This window comes from Nilaparvata lugens, chromosome 1 (genome assembly GCF_014356525.2).
Source record: "Nilaparvata lugens isolate BPH chromosome 1, ASM1435652v1, whole genome shotgun sequence".
Classification (NCBI taxonomy): domain Eukaryota; kingdom Metazoa; phylum Arthropoda; class Insecta; order Hemiptera; family Delphacidae; genus Nilaparvata; species Nilaparvata lugens.
Window position 1 is genome coordinate 78,497,413 of NC_052504.1, and position 26,139 is coordinate 78,523,551.

At 33.7% G+C, this 26,139-nt stretch overlaps 1 protein-coding gene and 1 long non-coding RNA gene across 4 annotated transcripts; one reads left to right on the forward strand and one right to left on the reverse strand.

The window, feature by feature from the left end:
• Positions 1–5,833: 5,833 nt before the first annotated feature.
• LOC111062206 lies at positions 5,834–19,823 on the forward strand. Its single transcript, XM_039444249.1, has 4 exons — positions 5,834–6,104; positions 7,757–8,042; positions 15,246–15,402; positions 19,025–19,823. Exons 1-4 carry the CDS (start codon positions 5,959–5,961, stop codon positions 19,171–19,173), a joined length of 738 nt encoding a protein of 245 aa, XP_039300183.1. The 5' UTR covers positions 5,834–5,958; the 3' UTR covers positions 19,174–19,823.
• LOC120355642 lies at positions 15,397–25,802 on the reverse strand. Of its 3 annotated transcripts, XR_005573698.1 has the most exons (4): positions 24,344–25,802; positions 23,743–24,022; positions 22,049–22,134; positions 15,397–16,702 (listed from the first exon to the last, which is right to left on the reverse strand). It is a non-coding gene; the product is annotated as an uncharacterized LOC120355642 (long non-coding RNA). The 3 variants fall into 3 exon arrangements; XR_005573699.1 differs by lacking the exon at positions 23,743–24,022; XR_005573697.1 differs by lacking the exon at positions 15,397–16,702 and having other exon boundaries at positions 20,575–22,134.
• Between the last annotated feature and the right edge of the window lie 337 nt (positions 25,803–26,139).

The window sequence follows — 26,139 nt, forward strand, 5'->3', positions numbered from 1 at the left end:
ATCATTCTGATAGAAATTATCATTTGAATAATTGAATACTTGAATTATTACTTAGGCTAATAGTGAATACTTCAAATACTTGGTGAATACCAAAGACTTTCTAAAATCTAGAAATTTCCAGAGAACTTCTAGGAATTCCACGGTATTATCGATGTTGTATAAACTGTAATGCTACAATATAAAATGTTAGAATGCTTCTGTTTTATCCAAAGAGACTAATTTATTTTTTTTATTTGATGAATGTGTGTTTTTATTTTAGTTATTCGGAATTTCCGGCTGACGGTCTTAGACCCAGCCGTATAGTGTATGCAATATTTTAAGTAATACTTCTTGTAAAATATTGTTTTTCCAATAAAGCACTTATATATATATATATATATATATATATATATATATATATATATATATATATATATATATATATCACTTAAATTCTGGAGCCACTGACAAGCATCTTATCCAGCAGCATGAACTTCAGCCAGCCCTCCATGACATGAGTGTTAATAACGGGGAGTAATGTTCCTTTCAAGGATTTCATCAAATAGAATTACAGAACCACTAATATCGAACCCTTATGACACACAATTCTCACCAACAGGATAAGAGAGCAATTAAAGCTGAACAGGTGATTATTTACATCGTTTATTCCGGAAATTTCTTAGTAGAAAACTACTGTGAAATAATTAAGAATTTTTAGAAAACTGAAAAATAGATTTTATTTTCTCCAATCTAAACAATTATCGAATGCTCATTCCTAACCACAAGCCTGACACTAACCTAAGCTGGAGAATCAGTTCCCGCAAGATGACCAACTTAGGGGAAACATATTCCAAGAGTACGGAAAGAAGCGAAATGCAAACATCATTTGCGACGAAAATACCGGAATACTAACGTTGTTAATACGTAGGGGCATATAACTTATAAAGAACGGGTTGGGTAGATTTTTGCCTCTAGTGTTGAAATTTGTGCCCGGATGGATTTGGCGATTTTCAAACTCATACACTCAACGGTGCCCGAAACAGGAGGAATTGATGCACATTTAGCAACACTGCTGACTGCCCTGCCCTTCTATGTTTCACGTCATACATCACAATTCATTGAAAGAATGAGAGATAGGCAGTGTCCAAATATAGTTCTCAGGCATACCGTACTTAAGCATCGATACCTTGAGTAAGAAGACGACTGGACTTCTCTGCAAAGTAGTGGTAAATGTAAGGGTTGCATGTCAGTTTTCGGTCCTGATGAAAGCCTAGCAGCCCAACACTCCTAACCTGATCAATAACATTTCTCAAGCTGGATATCATTCTCTGAAACTTCTATTACTACTACTACTACTGTCCGGTGCTACAGTCTATCATGATCTTTGGTCTCCATCACCAAGCCTCTCCACCAATTTTTATCCTCAATCCCCGCTAACCTCTCTTTCCCTATTAGACTAATTGTGTTGGATTGGTGTAGTTGTATTGGAGGGTTGGGTGTAAGAGAGGGCTGGCTGCGCCCTACTAGGTCAAAAGCGATTCTATTGAATTCAATTTATAATTACATCCTGAACATCTGATGATCAGACAGAGGATGAGTGAAAAAGAACAACCTTAGGAAGGTTCTCAACACATATCACAATCACAATGATAAAATACTGCAATTATACAATAGTCACAAGAAATATATATATTTTTTAAATGCAGTCAGTCGAAAGTATCTATGTGCAAGGGCCTAGGTTGAATCAAAGACATGGAACAATATTACTCCTGCAGAAATTCATCCACAGAATAGTATGGCCTTTCAAGCAACAGCCTCTTTAACATTCCTCTGAATTTTCAGTCAAATATTGTCCCAAATATCCTGAGGGAGCCTATTATAATTTTTTGGGCCTATATATTGCGGAGATTTTTCAAACATGGCGGTTCTATGAGCAGCCACTGATAGGGAGGCTGAGTGCTTTGTATTGAACCTGTGGATTTCATTATTGCGGATGAAGTTTGGTAGTTTTTGTGAGTGTAAGAACAGATCACCTAGATATACAGTGACGGCAGTGTGAGTCTCTTGCCACTAAGGAAAAGTTCTCGACAGGGATATCTAGGGGGCTTACCGAAGATAATTTTCTTAATGCTTATTCTATTCCTTTGATTCGTGAATCTTTTATATGTTTTCGTCTTTTTTCTCTTTTTAAAACAACCTATCCTCGTAGACCACTTATGGCAGCCGTATGCCTCCCATCATCTTAACATCCGCCAGCAACATGAGTCTCTGTGACTTTATATTACAATTTTTTTTCCAGCACCTCGTAGAAGCTCTGTTCTTTGTGATTGTCCAAACTTCAGATCCTTATGCAATTACAGAAAGACTGAGACTTTATTATTACTGTAAAATTATTGTTATTGTAAAATCAGTACGGAAATTGTTCCACTAACTTGCTTTCAATATGGAGAATGCGATCACCTTTTGTGTAGTTGAGAAGTTGATATTGTGGTAATTATTCAAATAGAATAAAAATACTAAGAAATTGTCATAAACCACAGATTTATTGATACCGGTACTTAGAAAGACCGGTTTCGGTTGTTACACCATTGTCAATCTCTGATTTAAACAGAGGTTTATCAAATTAAGAAATTGTTAAAAACCACAGATTTATTAATACTTGAAAAGCCCGGTTTCGGTTGTTACACCATTGTCAATCTCTGATTCAAACAGAGGTTTATCAGTATTTCTTAGTATTTGTATTTAATGAGAATGCGATCCTTGTATTGTACCTCAGCTGAAATAAGTTGCAAAAATGAAGACTGGGTCCACTATTCCTAATAATTATCACTATTTGTTCAATGAGATGAGTTGAATTTTTTCTTCAAGTTTATGATTCCTGAGATATCAGGCTTCATACTTGACACATTCACTCTAAAATGTGACCGCATGTCGAGTCGATTTCTAAACTTGTTTTCCATAAAACATATTGATGGAAATGCTCGTTCTTAACGGTAAGTTATTGCAAATGAAAGGATTAACCTCAATGTCTTTTCTCGAAGCTTTTTATAGTTCTTTCGTGCTGTTTCCCAAAAGTCTATCAAAATCGAGTTACTATCAAAATATTTATTCATTTCACTACAGCTGGATAAATCTACAAGTTGATCTTGTTCGTTTTCCTCTATCTTGACAGCAGCAGGGATTTTTAACCCAATTATCATCTGGGTCAGTTTCAGGAAAATATTCCCCAAAACTGATTGCTAAGCTGCGTGAATGCTCTGCTATTTTGATGATTTAGCTTATTTAAACAATCAGATAAGGAGACTGATTGTAAAATTTTATGGTTTGTTGACAATGAAGTAATTTTTCAAAATAATGCAGTATTCACCAGTTAACTGTAAGAATGCAGATTCAAATACAATAAAAATAGCTAGAAAGGTTCATTGTTTTGTAATATTCGTGGTTTCAGAACTTTGCAGTTTAAAAATCTCTTTTCTATTAATAGTAGGCCTATTCGATTTAAATTATACCGTACTTTCCCTAAATTTTCAGACCCCCACAACATGCCCCGCGGACCACCAGTTGGGAACCGCTGGTATAAAGGCTTTATTATTTTATTTTAATTAAAAAAACTAAACGGCGGTCACTGTTGTTTTTGAAATAAAGAAAGTTTCAAGTAGCACAATTTTGCAAGCATTTAACCTATATCGTGTTAGCCATGTTGTTTTTTAATATTGATAGGTTGATACAGTACTTATAAATGTATTGATCAGATCCCTAACCCTTTCAAGCATATTATTGGTATATTTAAAAGCAAACACCTTACCTCCTAACCTACCCTTTTACCTTTGAAACAATATTATAAACATACCTCAGCCTGGACACCAACCCCTTCCAGCATATTGCAATCCCAAACGAAAAACCCAACCCCCCTAACCTACCCATTCATTGTTGAAACCGGTGTAGTTCTAGGTCCAGAGGTGTGCGAAAAGTCTTATCAAATTAGGGCTTAATGTTAGTAAAACTAATTCTTAAAAAAAATTGTGATGGGAGGCTACCGTTCAACTTTTGTGATCAAAATAACATACTAAATCGTCTCAACCAAAAATTTGATATACCCAACAGGTATAATATCGGCACTGGACCTAAACTTGAGCCACCAATTAAAACAAATATCCAAATCCTACTTGAACACCCTAATAGGCCTATTCAAAAACTAGGCTACGGTACAAAATAGTACCTTGGTTTTTCCGCTATACTACTTTTCAAGTAGTAAAAGCAATAAATATGAATATAGAAGGTTCTAATCATAATAGATAAAAAAAACCTTACTTGATTGTGTTTAGTTTGCAGAGTAAAAAGAAATGTTATATTGGAATTAAAAGTCTGCATTTTTTAAGAATATTAACACTAATCGACAACAGCACTTTCAATTTACTTTAACGTTTATTTACGAATCTGTTCATAAAATAGTTCTTTATTGAAAACACAAATATTAAATCAATCTACTTGTTAGAACTTAACCTAATTCATTGTTATTTGTTATTTACAATTTACATTCCGTTTTCCGTTCTTTGGTTTTATTGTTTCAGAACAAACCACTCTCTAGCTCAGACAGCACCGTATCACGCATGCGTTAGCAACGGGGTTTTCCCGTTCCATTCAGTCAGTTCTTTGAATGTAACGTTCTTTGTTATGATGGTTACCGAGCACTGTAACTGGAGCCAATCGTCATTCTATTTGATGAAGATATTATTATCCAATGATGATTTATCATTAAATCCAATATAATAATCAATATATTATCATTTTATTTAATAAAAGAAAGAGTACTTTTGAAAAATATAATCAATAAAATATAACAGTTGTTATTTAACTGATGTTAAAAAACACTATAACAAAGTCAGCATATTGTCATTTCGAAACAAAAACCGAACCCTCAACCTCCCCTTTTCATTGAAAACATCAATAAACATAACTATTTGAAAAACCTCTAATCCCTACCATCATATTGCAATTTCAAAGCAAAATCCTAACCTATCTTTCCACCTTTGAAATTTCAAAAAGCATAATTCTACCTGGACCATAGCCCTTTCTAGTATATTGCAATTTTAAAGCAAAAACCTAACCTAACCTTATGAAACATAATTGAATATAATCCAAAAAAAACCTAACCACTAACCCCTAACCCCTTCACATTTAATAATTTAGAATTCAAAGCAAAATCCTAACCCTCTAACCTATCCTTTCACATTTGAAACATAAAAAAAAATTGCAATTTCAAAGCAAAAACCTAACCTATCCTAATTACACATTGTCAAATATAACCTAAATCAAACCTAACCTCCAACCCTTTCACATTTGATACTTTAGATTTATTCATCATCTTTAGAACAAAACATAAACATGTTGTTCATTTCATGAACATGTTCACAAACATGTGGTTCATTTCATGAACATGTTCACAAACATGTGGTTCAAAGTAAAATCCTAACCCCCTAACCAATCCTTTAACCTTTGAAACATCAAAAAACGTAACTCTACCTAGACCCTAGCCCCTTCTAGCATATTGCAATTTTAAAGCAAAAACCTAACCTATCCTAATGAAACATTATTGAATATAACCTAAATAAAACCTAACCCCTAACTCTTTCACATTTGTTGAACGATAGACAAGGATAGCAACACCATTGCAAATCGTACACTACCATTATAACGTGGACCTCACTATAGATACTCAAAGAATACTTTTGATTAACTATGTTATAACTGTGACTGTTGCTGAGAAGCTTCTCTGTGGCTGAAAGAACAGGAGAAAACAGGAGCAAGAACAGGAACAGGAGAAACGCCAACAGCGCGCTCGTGGAGAAGATGTTGTGTACTACTCATGTGTAAAAATGTAAACAAAGATTGGCTGAGCGGGCAGCGGCCAGTATTTTACGTTTTTAACTCACTTGCAATAAATTTATTTTAAAAATTATTGCTATTTAAAAAATAAGAATGCCTAGAAGTAAAGTTAATTGTAGTGTAGTTGGTTGTCATAACAACTATATGAATACAGAAAATGTTGTATTTTATTCTTTTCCTACAAGATCATGGGATAAGGAGCGCCGAGAAAAGTGGATTTCTAGTGTTAAAAGGATCAAGTAAGACTTATTATTTCAAATTAGTAACTCTTTGAATGAAAAAATATTATTAACCAACTACTTTTAATGCGTTTTACAAATAGTATAAATCTGTGTTTTCGATGAAGCAAATTCTTATCTTTGCAAACAAGTCCCAATACAAAGATAACCTAAAAGCATAAGGGAACGCTATGTTTATTGAGTTGGTAAAACATTAAGACATATGTCTTGCTACTAATACAACGGTCATTATACTTATTGGCAGAACTAATGGAAGAGCCCTTAAATATACTCCAATACAAACTGCTGCCATTCCAGAGTTTTAGGGGTGACCCCCTGGGGCCTATTACACAAAGGTACAAGTATTGTTACCAGCCATGGTTACGGACAAGTATTTGTAGTAACAAATTTACAAGTACTCACGTTTCACAAAAATTTATGATCTACAATTTTACAAGTCTACAAGTACTTCAATAGTAAACATAACCTATTTTCATGATAATTTCCTTTAAAAAGGTTAGCCTACTTGTACTTTTTAATAATTACTTTGAATACATTTGAAAGCAATATAATTTTTTGTACAGTCTACTCCATTGATTGCTCAATTTCAAACCTATAGAGCACCTTTGTATTGCTTGCTTCGTATATGGAAATTATCGTGTATGTGGAAGAATTTTCTGGTTTTGTATCCGAGTGTGACTGAGTAAAGGATGCATTCAGATAGTTGCTAATGTGATAAGGGTTTTCAATAATTTTGTTGTCCCTATAGAGTCTAAGATTATCCACATTTCCTTGCTTTTATTTCTCTCCTCATTTATTATTTTCATAAGTCACCATCATAAAGCCTGCAATTAATTATTATAGTCAGTGTTTTAATCACATACTTTGTAACAATATATATAGGGCCTGCCAATGGAAAGAATTTAAAAAATTATGCACTGCCTACTCTAAAAGGGTGTTGGAAGCTATCATCTTTGCTTTTATTCCTGCGCGTTAGAAAAACCGTCCTGACGACAAGGATAATGATTATATTGTAATAATATATATTGCTGAGAAAAACAACCATAATTTACTATTTATCTATTCTATTGTATTCTTATATAACTTTAAAGTGAAAAAAAACACTCACATTCTTTGGTGTGGCGACGAGTTTCTGTTTGGCTTAAGGATGTGCACACCAAAGAATGTGAATGTTTTTTCACTTTAAAGTTATATAAGAATACAATAGTATAATTCCAGTGAAAACATGATGGATAACCAACAACGGATTTATTTATTATTTATAGAATTCACTGATTGTTTTATAGGATAAGCTGTTTAAGACTACTTACCGTATTGATTGTCAATTTTTTGAAATGATTTTGTAATGTCTATTATATTTCATGAAATGGCTTATTGAGACCTGCTTCAACAAAATAATAAAAAGGGAATCCCCTAATATTTTGATTTTTCATTCCTTGAAAAGAACAAATCGATCCCTTCCCTAAAAATTGTAATTGATGATTCTAATAAGATTAACTTGAGCTACTCTTAAATTGCCGTCAATTCCACTTCCCATTATGAATTGTATACTTTTAATTGATCACTTTATCAATAATTTAGATACAAATTTCAAACTACTATGTATTATCTGAAGTATTTAAAAATTAATAAATTGTGTTAACTTTTTTCAGAGAAGATGGAACACCATGGCAACCGACAATATATTCTAGAATTTGCAGTGATCACTTCATTAGCAAAAAGAGGAATGATCATCCTTTACATCCCGATTATGTGCCTTCAGTATTTCCAGACTGTTATAAGAAGAGGAAAGCTGAAAATACAAGCAGATTTAGTAGACTTCAGAAACGAGGCAGATTAAATAAGTATAAGAATATAGAAGCTGGAGAAAATCTTCCAGAAATTGAAGAAGTCGGACCGCCTATTGTTGATAAACATTTTGAAGACAAGTGCATCCAGGTAAGTGAGTCAGAAACAAGACAATGCTGAAAAATGTAATTGCATAAGTAGGATTTAGTTATTCAATGTTCCCTTAAATTCAAGCAACTGGAAATGTTTGCAGCTAGGAACTAGTTGGTCTTTGCAGCAGTTGGTTCTTGGTCTCAATTGCATCCAAACACTCCCGGTCAAACCATTCATTTTTTACCCTTCTTTTCTCTCCTATGACTTGCTCAGCTGTTCTCACAATGATGTCTCTCACACATCGCCATCTCTCTTCAACCTGTTCCTCTCCATCACTTCGATTCTGCATCTCCCTCAAACCTTGCTCGACTGACCTTCTGTATCTGTCACCTACATCAGGGCCACTAAGCTTTTCCAAGTCCCATCTCTTCCTTTCTTGAGGACGTCTATGCTGCGCATTTGATAGTCTTTCTCTAATAACTGCCTTGACAAGAAAATGATCGGAATCGCAATTTAGGGCCTCTGCAGGCTCTAACATCAATAACTGATGAGGCATGTCGTGAAGAAACAATCACATGATCAATTTGGTTCATCATATTAGTTCCTGGCACTCTCCATGTACCCTTATGTATATTTCTATGATCAAAGGCTGTACTTTTAATGAGGAGATTGTGTGCTGCTGCCATCTCTGCCATCAGCAATCCATTTTCATTGGTGTCATCATGAAGTGAGTGTTGCCCAGCAATGCCTCTCAGGAAGTCCTCTTTTCCTACCTTTGCATTGAAGTCACCTAGTATCAGAATCATGTCATATCGTGACACTCCATCAATTGCCTTGAAAAGCTCATTGTAGAAGTCCTCTTTTACTGCAACTTCTGCATCCTCAGTTGGCGCATATGCTGATATGAGTGTTGTTGTGGAAACGACCTTTCATTCTCAATTTGCAAAGCCTATCTGTTATTGGTTCAAATCCCAGTACGCTCTTGGTGCATTTCCTCATTACCATGAATCCAGTGCCTCTCTGCCCACTTTTTTGTTCATTTCCACTATAATAAATCGTGTATTCACTTTTCTTGATCTCACCCTGTCCCTTCCACCTTATTTCCTGCAATGAAACAATATCAATACCAAATTTCATGATTTCTCCAGCAATTTCTTGCATTTTTCCAGGCATGAGCATTGTTCTCACATTCCATGTGGCCAGTTTCAAATCATATCTTTTCATAATTTTCCGTTTCCGTGATTCTGTTCTATTTCCATTTCCATTTCCGTGAAATCCGTCCGTCCGAGGCTCTGCGTGAGTGTTCTTAACAAGTTTGTTTTTATGAGATGGAGAAGTTAACCCCATGCTCAACCCCCAACCTGGAGGAAAAGGGTCGTTTGTTTAGAGTTGCCCTCTCCTAGGCACTTGCTTCCTCCATAGCTCTCAGAGTGTGCCTATCCTGGATTTTGTTCGGGTTCACTCCCCAGGCTCTTCCGCCCTCTCCGCCGTTGGGATTTCTCCTCATCCGCCTTTGAGGCCGTTGACCGGGTGTCACCTAGTAACCCTAGGAAGGGGCGCAGTGGATGCTTAAAATGCGGTGTTGATCACAGTGCCTCCAGATGTTGTGAGGCCAATATACAGCATCCACCACTTGCTGGGGTTCCCGGGACTGCTACACCCGTTGACTTTCATAATGAAAGTTCCCCCGAGGGAAATCTAACCTTAACCTATTCAAATTCTTCGGATGATGTAGGCTGCTGATAAGAGTCTTTTAGGACGAGACGTCTTTAGTCTTTTAGATTAAACGTTTTTTCAGGCGTTTTTAGAATCGGCAGGGCAGGTAGCTCTTCAATTGGCTGATTGGGTTGACGTCTGAAAAAACGTCCAATATTGTCTCACCCCTACATAGGTTCTCTATTTACTGCTTCGGAGCAGGTGCTTATTGATGATTACTTCAAGGAACTTAATGCTTTCTACTCTTTGTTCAGTAGTGTTCTGATAATCGTCTAGTTTTAAACTAAATTAGGCCTACGGCTTGTTGGGGTAAAGTTCACGTGTAGGCCACAGTCTTGTCATTGTTCATTGGTAATTTTACTGTATTGTATAACAAGGTAACTCCAGCAATGTTTGAGTCAACTATGTTGATTAGGTTATAGTTTCGATTAGTAGGGAGTATCATCTGCAAACAGGATGCATTCCATATTACATTGTAGTTTGTCAGGGAAATCATTGATATCAATATTATAAAGGAAAGAATCAGGTTATACACTTCCGAACTAGGTACCGAACTGATTAACTTGAAATTTTGCATTTATTTATTTAATCATTCAGAATTATACAACTTACAGAAAAGTACCACAGCTTACAAAAGTAATATAGCTTCTTAAATTACCAAGAATGGTTATAGGCCTATTTTTAATTCTTCAAGATCTCAGTAGGTCCAGTGTGTCAAGTTTTTAATCAGACCCTTGCGGACTACGGGTTACCTGCTAATAAATATCATAGTTTAAAATACATACTTCTAATTAATATTTCGATTCCTCAGCTAATTTCACATAGCCTATTAATTTTAGCCGCCACAAAATAATGAAATTTTAAATTTGGAGAAAAATGTGATCTATCATCATTATCTGCCATCATTATCTCGGTAACAATGGTAACATCAACCGCAATAATGAATTTTAAGACCTATTTTTACTGAAACTTTTTTCTTCAGTTTGATGAGGGAAAACCACTCACAAAGTTTGTCGGTCTATTTCAGAAACACTGTATAGTGAGATTCACGTTATAAAGTTAGTAGCCTACGTGATTAACATTGTTTTGATATCGTTGTATGTCATTTTAGACAAAGCAGATAGCTCTTGATGTTGAAGAGGAACCCTCAAGTGTAAGGCAGGCGAGTTGACAAAGGCTTTTCAAACATCCATGCTAATCTTACCACAAGTCGATCATCTTTTGTGCACTTGTACACAGGTCCCTCAGCCTCCTCGATTGATTTCGTTGGAGAAGGATAAATTCCGTTAGAAAATGTTTACAGTATGGAATGTGCCATTATTTTCTGAAATTGAAGTAGCCCTGTGAATAGCAAATCCGAAATCTACGTCTTGTTTGGTAATTGTGTGGAAGCTGAGTACGGTACATTTTTCTGCTTTGTAGGATTTGGTAAAGGTGAGAGGGTTTTTATGGAGATTTGTTTGATGTTGAGGACACGGAATTCAGAGAAAAGTTGTTCGGTAGGTTATCACTTAATATAACTTAGGTCACTTTATATCACTTAGGTTATCCTAATATTCAGGATTATTATTAAGAGAGTTGTTTGAATGGGAGCAAGAGGTTATAACAACACCACCGAGACTCCACCCTACCACAACATACCATTATACTGAATTATCTACTGAACTTGGGCAAAGTCCAGACCGGCAAGCTAAGCGTCGCGGATCAGGATCACTGTCTTGTTTGGAAATATTGAAAGGCGTTTTAGCTACATTTTCTTAGGGTTCAGGTTTTCTGATCCAGCCAACGTTTGAATCTAATAATACGCTTGATCCTTCTCCGTTTGTAATCCTCATTCCACGTGCAGCCGGGTGACATGTCAGCCAGAAAAGGTGTAATGACTGATCTTGTGAATATGTCATTCAGCACAAGAAAATTACTGGTGCAGCTGAAATTGGGTAGAAGTATTCCCTTACTTGAATAGGGACCCAAAGATGACATTGCAAATTTTAGACCAGTATCAGTTCAATTCTCCTTTTCCAAAAAAAAATAATAATAATAATAAAGATAATTGAAGAGAAAATTGTTATTTTTCACAGTACCAATTTGGATTCCGTTCGGAAAGGTCGACAACCCTTGCAGTGAAAGACCTCGTTGACCGAGAATATGTCTCACTTGAAAAGGGTAAAAAAAGCTTTAGGACTCTTCGTTGATATGAGGAAAGCTTTTGATAGTCTAAATCATAAAATACTGCTGGAGAAGATCTACTTTCATGGCTTCAGAAGCTTGGCTTTTTATTAGTTGAAGTCTTTTCTAAATGTATGGGCGCAATTGTTTGAAATTGAAGAGAGGAACGGGGAGTCTCAACTAAAAATATTAATCTGAAATCCGCCTATTAAAGAGAGGAGAGAGTCCCACAGGGACCAGTCCTTGAACCCTTTATTTGTACTTGGACCAGTGTAATTCTAACTGTACAGTATAATAATTACCTACCAGAATACCTGCCCATAACAGTAAACACAACTATTTGCGAATGATGCTAATTTCTTGCTCGAGGATGACAGCTATCAAGAACTACATGTTAAAGGGGAGGAAGTAATGAAGTGTATAGATGATTGGTGTAAAACAAATGATCCAACCGTAAATGCTAGAAAGACCTTTTGCATGTGTTTCACTCAGTCACTCCCAATGACCTCATTTTTTTCATAGATTCAGCAATATTATCAATTCAGTGGATTCGTGTGGATCAATGTTGATGCTGGTTTAAAGTGGAACAAAATTATATTGATATAGTGTGGTTAAAATAACTCTGCGGGTTTTGCATTGTCAATACTGGTGAAGACCATGGACGAGAGAATAGCTATAATGGCATAGGCCTACTATGGGTATTTTCAGCCAATTCTCACTTATGGCCTGATATTCTGGGGCTCTGCACCAAATTTATTGATGGCCACAGAAATTGGTTGTGAGAATGATTTACAAAAACCACACTCAACGCCTCGCAGAGGATTATTTCGACAAGCAAAGATCCTACCGTTGCCTCTTATCCTTCACCAGGACACGCCTCTTATCTTTAATTTGTTTGTCAAAATATATTTGGTGATTTCGAAGAAAGTTTTAAATGTGCTTCTATCTTGTCTAAATCGGATCTGTGGATCCAAGTTTCTCTTCATTCTTTCCAGCTCCGCAACGTTGCCAGATTGTTTTTGAATCATTTAGAAATATAATTAATCAATGAAATATTTAATCTCAATTATGAAATAGTTGAGAAACTATTTTCTAAAACAAAGTAGTTTTTTTCTTGTATCCATTCATCAATTTGCTTGATTGCGTTATCAGTGATTGATTTTGTTGTTGAATCTATTATAGGTAATTTGTTGATAGAGGAATCACTGTTATTTCACATTTGATAGCGGTTGATTGATAAATCTCTGTCTATATTGTAGACATTTAAGGCTGACTAATATTATATGACGATTGTAAATAGATTTTCATTTCTGTTGATAAAAACATTTTATTTCTTACATACTTTTGTCTTGTATGTGATTGAATATTGGTCTTCTAGGGTAAGTTGAACAGTTTTTGGAAATAGCCAATTTGTCGTAGGATGTTCCCCAAACCTCAATAGCATATTAAAAAACGGAGGGTAATAAGAAAAATATTTTTTCTATAACTTCAGTATCTTTAATTTTATTTAATCTATAAAATACACTTATCAGATATTTCAACTTAGATAAAAGATAATCAATATGTTTTTTCTATTTCAAATGTTTATTTATCATTATAACATAATATTTTATTGATTGTACTTTCTTAATTATTTTGCATTTTATTTTTTTCATTAGTGCACCTATAATTATTTTTCATTTCAAGTTCCAAAGCTCTGTGGGGTTGACCAATATTTGGTGTAAAAGTTATACATTTAGTTTTGTTTGTATTTAATTTAATTAAGTGCTCCTGAAGCCACTTTTGATTTTTTCTAGAACTAGTAGTTCGGAGAACAGTAGAACTCGCTACACACACTAACATCACTACTCTCCACACGCCCGCCCATTCACACACAAATACATACAAATTGGATTATAGTATGATGATATATGCAATAGGATCGGTGGAGGACGCTGAGAAATAGAAGTTCTTTACATTTTTGAGCTAGGATGCACGGTTGAAGAGATAAAAAATCTGAAACTTGAAATTTGGTACTTGGAAAAATTATCATATTCTAAATTTTTTAAAATTTTTAACATGTAATATATGAAATAATACCACCTTGGAGCGCTAAATAATAAAGGTTCTTTACATTTTTGAGCTCGGAAGCACGGTTGAAAAGATAAAAAATCTGAAACTTGGATTGGGACTTGAAAAAAATTCTAATTCCAAAAATTAGAAAATTTTGAAAATGTGATACTTGGAATGATACCGCTTTGAAGCGCTGAGAAGAATGAGCCCAATTTGAACCTAATCCGATAAAGTATTGAAAAGTTAGGTTGATTTTTAGGGTAATAGCGTTTGTGAAGGTGTTGATGTGCATGGCCCTGTTAGTGAGGTTAGAAGGCGCATTATTGAGGGTATTCCTCATTGAATTCAGTTTCAGAATGGGTTCAATTAATATGATGTTCGTAATTCTTATTATTTTTATAGAGTTGATCAAACCTACAGTTTAAATTCCTTAACTTTTATACTTGAATATTTGTTAGTATCAACACATTTTCTCTTTTCTTCTCTGCTTTCATAAATTTTCTTTCCACCGTGGCACATGTTTCCCCTTAACCTTTTTCTATGCTCAATTGTATAATTTTTTAAACTTATTATCTTCATTCTGTATTTATTACTTATACTTAAATTACTTATGCTCTCCTCATACTTATCAACTTTCTTATGAATTTGTAAATTGCATGTACTGTATCTCTTATTTTTATTTCTTTTAGTAACTTGCTTAATACGATTGTAAATTGTAGTAAAGACTGTTTTGGGCTTAATGCCTGTAGTCTTCTTTGTTCTGTAATTAATAAATAGATAAAAATTTCCGAATGAAGGGCCGCCATCTTGAAACGGGGATGAATTTTAAAATTTTAAATATATACGTTTCTGCGCCTTGTTTCAAAGTGCTTGTATACTAAATTTTATCCAAATAGGTCCATAACTGCGACTGTATCTGCGGTACAAACAAACAAACAAACGCCGATTGACTTGAAACATAGAATTCGCTTCGCTCATTCAATAAAGCTGGCATTTTCAAATTGAAAGTAACTTATAAATTCTTGGAATTTTAAAGATAATTCACGGTTATGCTGATAAAATAAGAAATTTCCCTCGATATATAAATTGTTGAGAAAGTTATTTAATTCTCAACGTTAAGTAGAAACCACTGCAGAAGCAGTCTAGTGTCTCGAGATTGATAGAGAACTTTACAATATAAAAGTTATGATCTTCAACAAATTTCATCACATTCACAAATGTTACTGTTTATGCGTGATTCAATCTCAAAAATAAAATTTTATTGATTAAATTTTGAAAATAAAAGGCTGCTCTTGTATAAAACATCTTTATATAATTTTCTTTCAGGATGACATATCAGAGTTATGTAAAGAGTCGGATGACTGTGAAACTTCAAGCTGTGTTACAAGAGATGATATAATTCTCATGGAAGACAACCTCTATGATAGCAATCTTTATCATGAAGAGGATGTCAAACCTGACATTCTTGGAGTAAATGACACGGGTAAGTATGATTTTCATTGTTCATAGCATTTTACGTGTTCAATTGCTCATATAATAATCGAGAATTGACATAAACGTTTGTATTTTTCAATGTGTAATATTGCATCCATTACTGAGTTGGATAGAGTAATAGATTATACATTAAGTTACAGAAATATAATTAATATGGTACAATATAAACCAATCGCAGCTCTGCTATTTTTGGTTGGTGCATCACATAGCCTATTTCATGTTGTTAATTTATGATGTATTGAGAATTAGAACTTGTTCAATATATTTTTCTCAAAAAGAGAGGAGCACATTAGGCCTATTGATATACAAGTTGCGGGTCATAATTTTCTATGCAACATCCAGGAAGATACTGAACTTGATCCTACTATGCAAATGTAATGACAAATCAGTCAAATGCCAGAATTGTCAATTTATCGAAAATGGGGACGTCATCAAATTCATTTCATATTCTATGCTAAGGCATTCAGGATACATCTCTTGTGAAACCGCCATGAAGATAATGTAATCCATTCAATGCGATTTATTATTTTGAAGAAAGTAAATTTTGCTCCTGCTTTACCACACTTTAAATTAGCATGAGCTCCAGTACATAATGCTTCTACTGCTATACATTTACAGTATATAGAAACTGGCTTCTTGGAGCTGCTGATATGAGTGGATTACAAAACTCAACTGCTTATCATGGTCAAAAGACATCACACCTTGACCAACCTTATTACATAGGTACTAAACATTTTATACTTACGAGTATAGCACAAGCTGAGTTCAACTTACTATAGCAGGGGTCTCCAACCTCGAAAAGATTTTATAAGGTAGCTCAGTAAAAAAATATTATTTCGTGAATGGACTAGATTTCTATCAATATAATCAGTTTTTACCAATGTAAAAAATAACAATTTTGAAAACTTCAATATAAAATCTTAAAAATAACTATTCATCATCTATCACTATTGAGCATTTTATCACTCATTAAAACACTCATAAAGGAGTGCATTTTATCACTTGATTAAGTGATAAATAAAGTAGTTAGTGATAAATAATTCATTTTATCACTTAATAAAGGAGGGGGAGTGGTGATAATTTCTGGCCAAACTTATCGGCCCGCGTTTCCTCCAAAATTTCAGAATGTGGCTCTTGAGAAAAACGGTTGAAAACCACTGTTCTATAGACATGGATATTATGAAATAGAATAAACCTTTATACAGGGCTGCTAACTAAGCTCGCACTAGTTAGACTATTACATACTCGCCAGTGTATGTTTGTCAAGTGAGTGCAAATCTTAATCCCAGCTGTTTGCATGTTAAGGATCTTTTTAGTTTTTATGAAGCAGGAAAGCAATAAATATGGATAACCTTATTGGTTGATGTCGAACCTCTGCCCGATCTTAGCTTCCAAATATATTTTGAATATTCATAGGCTTCTTGAATTCAGTTTATAATCGTAGAAAATGGGATCTAGTTTTTGGGGTATTTGATATTTAATTATATCTTGTGAGGGGCAGCTGTTGAAACTTGAGATTACTAGTGAAATGGCGGGTCTACCAGGAAGCGGCAAACCTACCTACCTACATTCTTGGGTTTCATTGATGTAGAGATTCTAAAGCTCGCTTCTTACAGGGACATTATTAGTAGCGGCCACGAGAACGCCGAATTAGAAATGTCACAAACACAAATGTACGACTACATGACATTTCCAATTCCGCTTTCCCTTATTAGCTAGTGGACGATACCAATGTCTTTGTGTGCAGCGCGCTTAAGGCTCTTATTGGTATCCCAGTGTACGCAAACTTTGAGAGCAAGGCGTAGGGCATTAGTTGTTATGTCACTCAATAAACTAGGTACACCAGTGAGATACCACTGTTGTCCGAGAATCATAGCAGGGTATTGAATCTCACATAAGGACATCACTGATATCCTAGTGTAATACGAGCTTTAACAATTAGGCTATTTGAGTTCTATTTCGCCGTATAACCATATTTGAGAAACCTAGAGAACTATTACATGTTTTAGAAAATTTAAACAGGAAATTTGAATTCTCTCTTTAAAAATGGGGCTTCTTATCTTTTGGAAAATTACAATCTAATTCAATGAAGCATAATTATTAAACCAAAACAAAGACAAGTAATCAATGAACAAGTCATTTGAGCTGAAATTCATATAAAGTTTCAATTTTTTAAAGTAAACAAATTGTTCAATTAAAATTCTAAACAGGATAAGGGACTATTCGATGATGTGTCTACTGTCATACAATGACTATTTAATCCAACTTATTACAATGGATTGAATGAATAACATTTGTTTTACAGTCTGGTCCAAAGTTTACGCCAATATATCACATTACCTAGTAATTGCACGCTTTTTGAATTTAAACACAACTCAGTGAAACTTAGTGAAATAAAGACATAAACTTCTATACAGATATAAACTTCTATACAGTTAGTTCCTGTCAAAATAAAAATACTACTTGCTAAATTATCCTCAATTTGTATGCAAGTAGGAGGTCAGTGAAAAAAAAGTTTTAATGCTACATTCACACACACACACTCACACATCTCTCTCTTTCAAGTTGGTATGTGCAAAAAAGGTGAAAGAAGTATTATAATAGAATGGGAATCAGATAATTACAGAAAAATAACTCTCAATAGTTTTAGGCAAACATCCAGTAAGCCATTTTGATATTTGTTTTTCCAAAAGTATTTTGTTCTCAATATATCTTATATATTCAGGTAGATAGTTGGAAAATTTTGGCCCCAAAAAGACAAAGGATTTCTGAAAAAAGTGTTATACACCCTGGGGTGTCTAGCTAAATTTTCAACTACTCTTCTAGTTCTGTATACATTATCATTCTCGAACATTTTCCGACTTCGATTGCCTGATAACATGTAAAAGGATGATAAGACTTTGAAAACATATTTATAGCGCAATAGCAAACAATTGAAAGATAGGAAAAGAGTGTTCGATCCTGCTCACACCCTTCATACACCGTACTATGGCTTTTTGAAGCACAATTAGAGATGCTAGATGGGTTTTGTAGGTGGATCCCCAGCAACTAATGCCATAACTTAATTTGGAATCCACCAGAGCAAAATAGAGTTGCCTGAGCACAACTGAAGGAATGAATTTTCTAAGGTGGTAGAATTTTTTAAGAATATGGCGGAGATAATTTTTCAATTTACAAATGTGATGAGACCAAGAGAGTTTCTCATCCAGTACCAGACCTAGATACCTGATGAAATCAGTTTGTGCCACAGTACCACAATCACAATATTGATTTGACTACAAGAAATTGTATGAAAATTTAATGGGTGAAGGAGTTGCCAAGGAGTAGACAATGTAAATAATATATATTTAGTTTTAGAGAGGTTTAGGGTTAGGCCATTTCTATTGAACCAGGAAAGCATTCTATTCAGATCTTTTTGCATAATCTTATTTAGGTTTTGCACGTCTGTATTACAATAAGAGAAAGCAGTATCATCTGCAAAGGAAACTGGAATACCATTAAAATGACCTGAGAAAAGGTTATTTATGATCTATAAGAATTTCATTCTTGAAGATCTGTGAGCACTTATGAAATGAAATGCAGTCTTCAATTTATTCATGTGTCTGTTGCAGGTAATATGTTTGCAACAGATCTGTCGGAACAGGCGAATGTTCCCATTACTAGCAGTGACAGAAAAAGGAGTCGAACGGAGTCGCATTCACCCTGTGTTGATATGCGGGGGTCGGGAAGGAATCTGATACAGAGGAACTACTCAAGGTGAAGCGGCTGCGTCAACTCATTGAAAATGAGGCTGAACTTCATCGGTACAACGTTGAAACTGCCAAGTTGGCTCTAAAAGAACAGGAATTGAAAGTGAAAATTTTAGAAGTGCAACTAAAAAAGGAAATGAATAATAGATAAGAACTACAATCGATGATGTATTCGTAGCTCCTCATGAGAAGTGTAGGCTATTTATAATCTTCTAGGTTAGTACTAGCCATTGTTTCATATTTTTCATTGACAACAATTGCTTACTTCAGTTACTCTATTAAGAGTACCTACTCTTAATAGAGTAACTGTTTTACTATTCAAATTAAAATCGGTTAATATCTATTTTATTCCAAAAAATAAAATCATTATTCGTGTTACACTATTTGTGTTATTGAGATCTTCATCACAAACTCATATACCGTAACAATTATCATTACAATCAGATTCGAAATATTCCCAGATTCTGACTTCATTGTGATTCACTATTTTCTTGTGGGAATCAAAATGATTCATATAAAAAAATGTAGTTTTAAAACTAGTTAATTGTATTTTTCATAAATAATCCATTCAGAAATTTAGTTTTTAGATTGGGTAATTGTATTTTTCCTGAAAGAATTTGTGCTAGGCTGAAAAAATTGAGTAAATTAGTTGACCAACTAATTGCTGTTGATATAGTTTTTATCCATTCTTATCCTGCAAAAATCGCACATCAACTTTATTGGTGTGTTTTTCACGTTTAATCAGATGAGAAGAATGATTTTACTTATTACTTTCAAATTTACCATTTTTCTACCTGTGTTATTTCATATTGGAACTCTGAAGAATTAATGTTCTTGAGAATAGTTACAAATAGTTGATTTTTTACTACTGCTATGATCTTTTTGAAACGTAAATGGGTCATCATTATCTTATTTTTATACTTGCAGTAAACTATATAACCCCTAATATTATATTATATTATACTGTAATATTAATAAAGGCTTACATTGATAAGTTATTTTTCATTTTTATTAACTCAATTTATGTTCATACATTATTGAATCTTGCATTTTAGACTCAACATTGTGCTCGACTGAGGTTGCATTATGTGCAGCGTTGGAAGTTACCTATTGTAGGCTTATGGAACACTCATCATTAATTCGTGAGTAATCATTAATCGTTGTTATCCTAAAATTTCATCCTCACTATTTCCATTAACTATTTAGATAGTCCAAAACATCAATTTGTATTTTTTATTGTATTATTTTTCACGCTCCTAATACCTTTCTCAGAATATTTTTATAAGGAAAATGATTATTAACAAGTCTTATTATCAAAAACTATTTTGTCAATACTGAATTGGGTATTTCTTATCATCGATCAAATATTTCACTTTAAATAGAGTTTTATTCCAGCTTATAGATTTTGAAGCTCCTTCAGTGAGCTACTTAACCGATAAAGAAATCTATAAATAGATCTATATTATAAATATAAAAAAGTTTGAAAATGAAGGATGACAAACAGAAAAAATCTCATAAGCAAAATAATATGAGGCACAGTTCAATAGCTTTATCGGTTTAATAGAGTTTATTTCAATATTGATTGTTTCTCTAAACGCTTATTCAGCAGCATTTGAAGCTGGAATGTGACATGGAACAAATTTGAGGCTTATGATTGATCAACTAATCTTACCAATGAATTATGTATGGGCATAGAATAAAACAATCTTCCAAGTTTACTCTGGCGGTACGTGAATTACCCTTTATTGTTAATCAAAACCGTGTCAGTTTTCTCTGGTACTGTATGGGGTTTTACTGTCCCTGTCATGATTCTTGATTCCCTTTCCATAGAACTTAATTTTGTATGATCTCTCACTTATTATATTATTAATTGATTAATTACGTACTACACTTGTAATCATAAGTTTGTTAGCATTTATCAGAGAGAAGAACTTGTGAATTGCCTCTTCACATTTATTTAATGCTCATAACCCTCTACATTTTATGCCAACTTTTTTTATTCTATACTCTTATATGATTGTTCTAGCGAGAATAATGTTAGTAGGTCTATCTGTTATATATGTTTTCAATTTTCCCAACCAATTTGAATACCTAGATTGATGGCTATTATTGTCAACATTGTGTAGCGTATTGTGGATGAATCTTGATTAGTATATATATTTTTTTCAAATCCAATTGTACATACACATTGGATTGATGACTTTCGATGTGCTTTCTACTGGTTATTAAAATTATTATTTGTCATTGTTATTGATGAGCTTGGTAAATGACGTCAAAAGTTTGAAGTTTTATTGAAAATGTTAACGTTGTTCCACTTTTTAAGAAAGTATTCTCAGCACTCAGCGAAGTTTGAGAATGCCATATTTGGATATAATAGTGAGGAAGACAGTTTGAAAAATTACAAACAGTTGAACTCTTGGGTGCTGGAAGGTTGCCAATCTTCACTCTGGCCTTTTTTGCTTAGAAACGTTTAACAGAGCTGTTGCATGTTTCTAAAGTTTGTAGCGCCCCTCTCTAATTCTCACAAATTCATTCTGTCTCTGCTAACCATGTAATTTAATAGTGTCAACCGTTTTTGAACGAATAAATAGAATAAATAATAATTTAACTGTTGTTGGGGGGTTTGATTTCCATTTGTTATTGAATCTTGATTTCTAATTATTGCATTCCAAACCTTTAATAAGTTTTCTTAATTCTTAACTTTTGAATTTGGATGCTTCTAGGAGAAAAATAAAGTTAAAATTGATGAACTCCTTGTTTAGCTGAAAAAATTGTTTTCCCTTTCAACTATCATTAGATTGTTGAATTTATATGAAAAGGATTAGCTATGAACGGAATTTATCACCTTTCAATAGCACTAATTTTTAGAACGATGCAAAAGGATACTAAAAAATACCACTAATAATATTACGAAAATCGTTGAATATGTTTGTAATTTATCAAATCCAAACTAAATACGCTTTGAACCTCACCTGAAATCAATAAAATATTATTAATAAGATAAAAAACCAGTGTAAAGAAAATTGATTATCAACAGGAAATATTTCATTATTACAGTTAATTCTTGTCTTGATTTTTCAAACAGTGACCAACATTTTGGAATGTTATATTCATGCATACGAAATTAATTAACATTCCTTTCCTTAGCATGAAGTAATGCATAAAAATAAAAATTTCAAAAATAGATTATTGAGACTATAATATTCAAATGGACACTTATTTTCATAAAAATTTGGTTTAGCAATATGGAAAGATTTAAATTGACTAATAGAAGCATTATATTCTACGATTGACTTGATGTAACCGGTGCAGGTGTTGATTTAAAAAATATATCTGATGAACTTTATTCTACAATGATATTACTCTGTATCAAGAGAAACAGCTTGTTATTTAAGGTATATTTGCCTGTATATTTTTCCAACCAAGACAAGCCTAATATGATAGGAATAATGAGTTCCAGGTATTAATTTTCAGTTACAGCCAATTAGAGTATTTTGTAAAAAAGCTTGAACCATATTTCGTCAATTTCATAACTTGAAAAGTAACGAGAAGTCATCTCTTGCACTGAATAGTTTCATACGTCTACAGTAATGATCAAAGAAGCTGTAAATAGCATAAGAGTACATAATAGCACAGAATATAGAATGACTTGTTGCATGCTGCAGGAACTCTGCTCACTTAAACAGCTTAACGCAACAAATAAATAGGTAGTAATGATAACTATATACGAGGGTAAGTCAATTATTATCAGCAATATTGGTGTATTTTACTTTATGTTAGTTGGACTGTTGATTTTCATTGATGATGTATTCTTTGTTCATTTGTGCTTATATCTGGGCTAATTTCAAACTGCTATTTCAATTCCATCCTCACTGGCATGCTGTTAATTATGGCAGCTACACTATTCATTTGCACCAAATAAGAGTATAACGATTAGTGGGATCAACCGTTTTTCGTGGTAGGAGAGTGGAAAAAAATTATTGAATCATTCATAAACACTCAGTTATGGTAAAACACTATTCCCGTTCAGCACTGTAAGTTTTAATGAATTTCTCCTGATACACCTTCCGACCTCGGAAATCGGTTCACTGAACGTTGGTGCAAATGACAAGTGGAGCGGCCATAATTAACAACATGTCAGTGATGATGGAATAAAAACAGCAGTTTGAAACAACTAGCCTAGATATAAGCACAAATAAGCAAAGTATGCATCATTAACGCAAATTAACAGTGCTACCAAAATTAACATAAATACACCTTCATTGCGGATAATAATTGACTCACCCTCGTAAAAGCTTAATATGCGGTTAAAATGCTAGTAACTCGTTTAAAATACTAAAATTCCACATAACTTGAAAACATTTCATTTCTAAATTCAAATGACCCTGCAAATAATAATAATAATTATTAAAAATATTGAAGATTACAATAATACTAAAAAACATTCAATTTAAAAGTTTCAACATCCAATTAACTTGAGATAACTCTTGTAGAAAAATCTGGAAAATGAGACATTAGCGGATTAAAGTACATAGTTTTCACTATAAGCACAAATAAGTTTATTTGAATGAACCACTTACCAATTAAAACCTTTATTTTTCAACTCACAAATTTCCAAATTTCTTTGGATTTCATTATGAAACAGATGAATCTAAATGCTTGAAAATTCAAGATCAAATTAGGTGTGACCGCAATTTAGGACAACATATTGGACAGCCTGTCAAAAGGATCATTCACAAAATACAAAATTACACTTCATCTAAAAATTCTTGGCCTCGGTTTCCCCGTCTACGTTCCACATTATTTCATAGACTCGTCTCTATTCTCAATTCTCATCTCCATCGCAATAGGCTCGTGCTCCTGTTGAAATCACCAAAATATCAATAAAAAAAATTAAATGGAAAATTTTCAAGTCAAGTGTAGTGTAAACAAAGGAGATACCCATTTGCTGTAAATTCGCCCACTGAGTTCTTTCAACATATTGAATTTTAATTTCCAAGATCATGATATTAAAATTATGATATTATAAATATATATTATATTAAATTATGAATCAATATCAAAATTATGATATTGATTCACCAACAATTGCAAGCCTTTTTCAGTAGAAATAATGCTCGCAATGACCTGCAATTCTTGTATCAACAAAAATATTCTCTCCATTGTAAAGGTGCTACTCACCAGACGAAGCATTGTGTTTCTGGCTAGATGTGTTAAGTTATACAACTAACTACAGCGAAATAGCCATACAACATTCTGGAGATAATACACTTATTTTTTATTTTTATAATAATACACTTATTTTTCCCCCACTCTGAATATTATCGAAGAACGTTTTTTGACACTTGGCGAACGAATCGGATTCACTCTAAAGCAGTACAATAGACACACGTTGTTCTTTGATAGAATACATTGCGACTCGACCTGAATATTAAACGAATTGTATACATGTGAAGTTACCATCAAGCAGCGCAACTGCTGTTACAGACTTGTATGAAACAAAATACTCACTTTTTAATTCTATATATCTTGCTAATACACGGCTTAAAACATCAAAAATTACATCACGGTACCTACTACAATCACTGTAATCTTAAATCCTGATGTTTCTGAACTTTTAAAAACTTCCTTTTTTGGAGATTGAGAGAAACCAACTTTCAAAACATTCCTTCAACTTTTACTCGACTTTAAAAAACCAACTTTCGGAACATTCCTTCAACTTTTGCACACTTTGTATCTTCAAATTATGATACTTCAAAAGACCGGTATTGGGTTGTCAAAAAAATACTCAGTTCAAATTACAACAGTAACGGACAATAACGAAGTTCGGACGTTGTTTATTTTATCACTATTGTTCTAAGAAAAACTCGTCTATACTCAATACTAATACCCATGTTTAAATTACGCTTGTTACTTTTACAGGACTCGAATTATTAAGTTGCATGATCTGAATCACTGTATTGTTCTCCAGAAATTCTTTTTTGAAGATATCAAAAACACCCGATCAGAATTTCATTCAACTCAGTTATGTCACTCCTAAAAGTCTTAGATTGTTAAAATATAATTAAAATTCCAATATTAAACTTCTCACTTTTATACAGCTATTAACATCCGGTTATAATAACTCTGTACTTTTTTATTTTGAATGATACTTCTAAAGTCTTGGGATTTCAAGAAATGTCCAATTTCAATAAAAAACTTGTCACTTCTAAACTGAAATAAGCATGGATTACAATTGTTCAGCATTTTTCAATTCTGATACAAAAAAATTCTCAGGACAAACCATCATACCTGATACTTCTATACGGTTTCAAATACGGTATTGCTAGACTTAACAATCACGGAATTCTAAATTTATATTATTTGAAAAGTTTTGAGTTCTCAGAAAGCTCCCACTTCGAAGACAAACAGATCTATTTGTAATACGATCTAGGCTGAATAAGTTGCAGAAATTTTTAGCTGCGGATGCTATCTGTGTGGAATAAGATGAACGAATGCCGATGCCGAGGGTGAAACAGCTCCAGTCATAAATTTAATTGAGACAGGAATTTTGTTAGCCAAGTTGAGGAAACGTGTCTGACCAAAATCGGCTCTCGGCGGGGAATTAGCTAGCAACAGAGTGGTAAGCGTATGTATGTGTGTGTGGTGTGCTCTGCTCAAAACGGGAGGTCGGTCGCAGGCAAGGCCTCGCCCCTTCTAAATTCAACTCGACGCTTGCGAGCGCATGCCCTGCCACTCACTCCAAATAGAGTTTTGACAACACATTGCTGCTCCGTCTCTGCGTCTCTGTCCCTCGCACGACGGGCTTTCCCCGCCAAATCAACACATCGGTGGTAACCCTTCCGCTATGACTATACAAGTGAAGAATCAGCCTCTAGTCGAAAATCACTCACCGACTCATCCCTCAAAACTTCATTGAGAAAAACCAGAGAGATACGTCAATGTGGTCAGCTAGTAGTTTGATTACAAAATTACAT

Bases quoted from the DNA above. Each gene is read 5' to 3' on its own strand.
- LOC111062206 (XM_039444249.1), top strand. From the start codon at position 5,959: ATGCCTAGAAGTAAAGTTAATTGTAGTGTAGTTGGTTGTCATAACAAC. The intron at 6,105-7,756 runs GTAAGACTTATT...AACTTTTTTCAG, and splicing joins TCTAGTGTTAAAAGGATCAA to AGAAGATGGAACACCATGGC. The intron at 8,043-15,245 runs GTAAGTGAGTCA...ATTTTCTTTCAG, and splicing joins TTGAAGACAAGTGCATCCAG to GATGACATATCAGAGTTATG.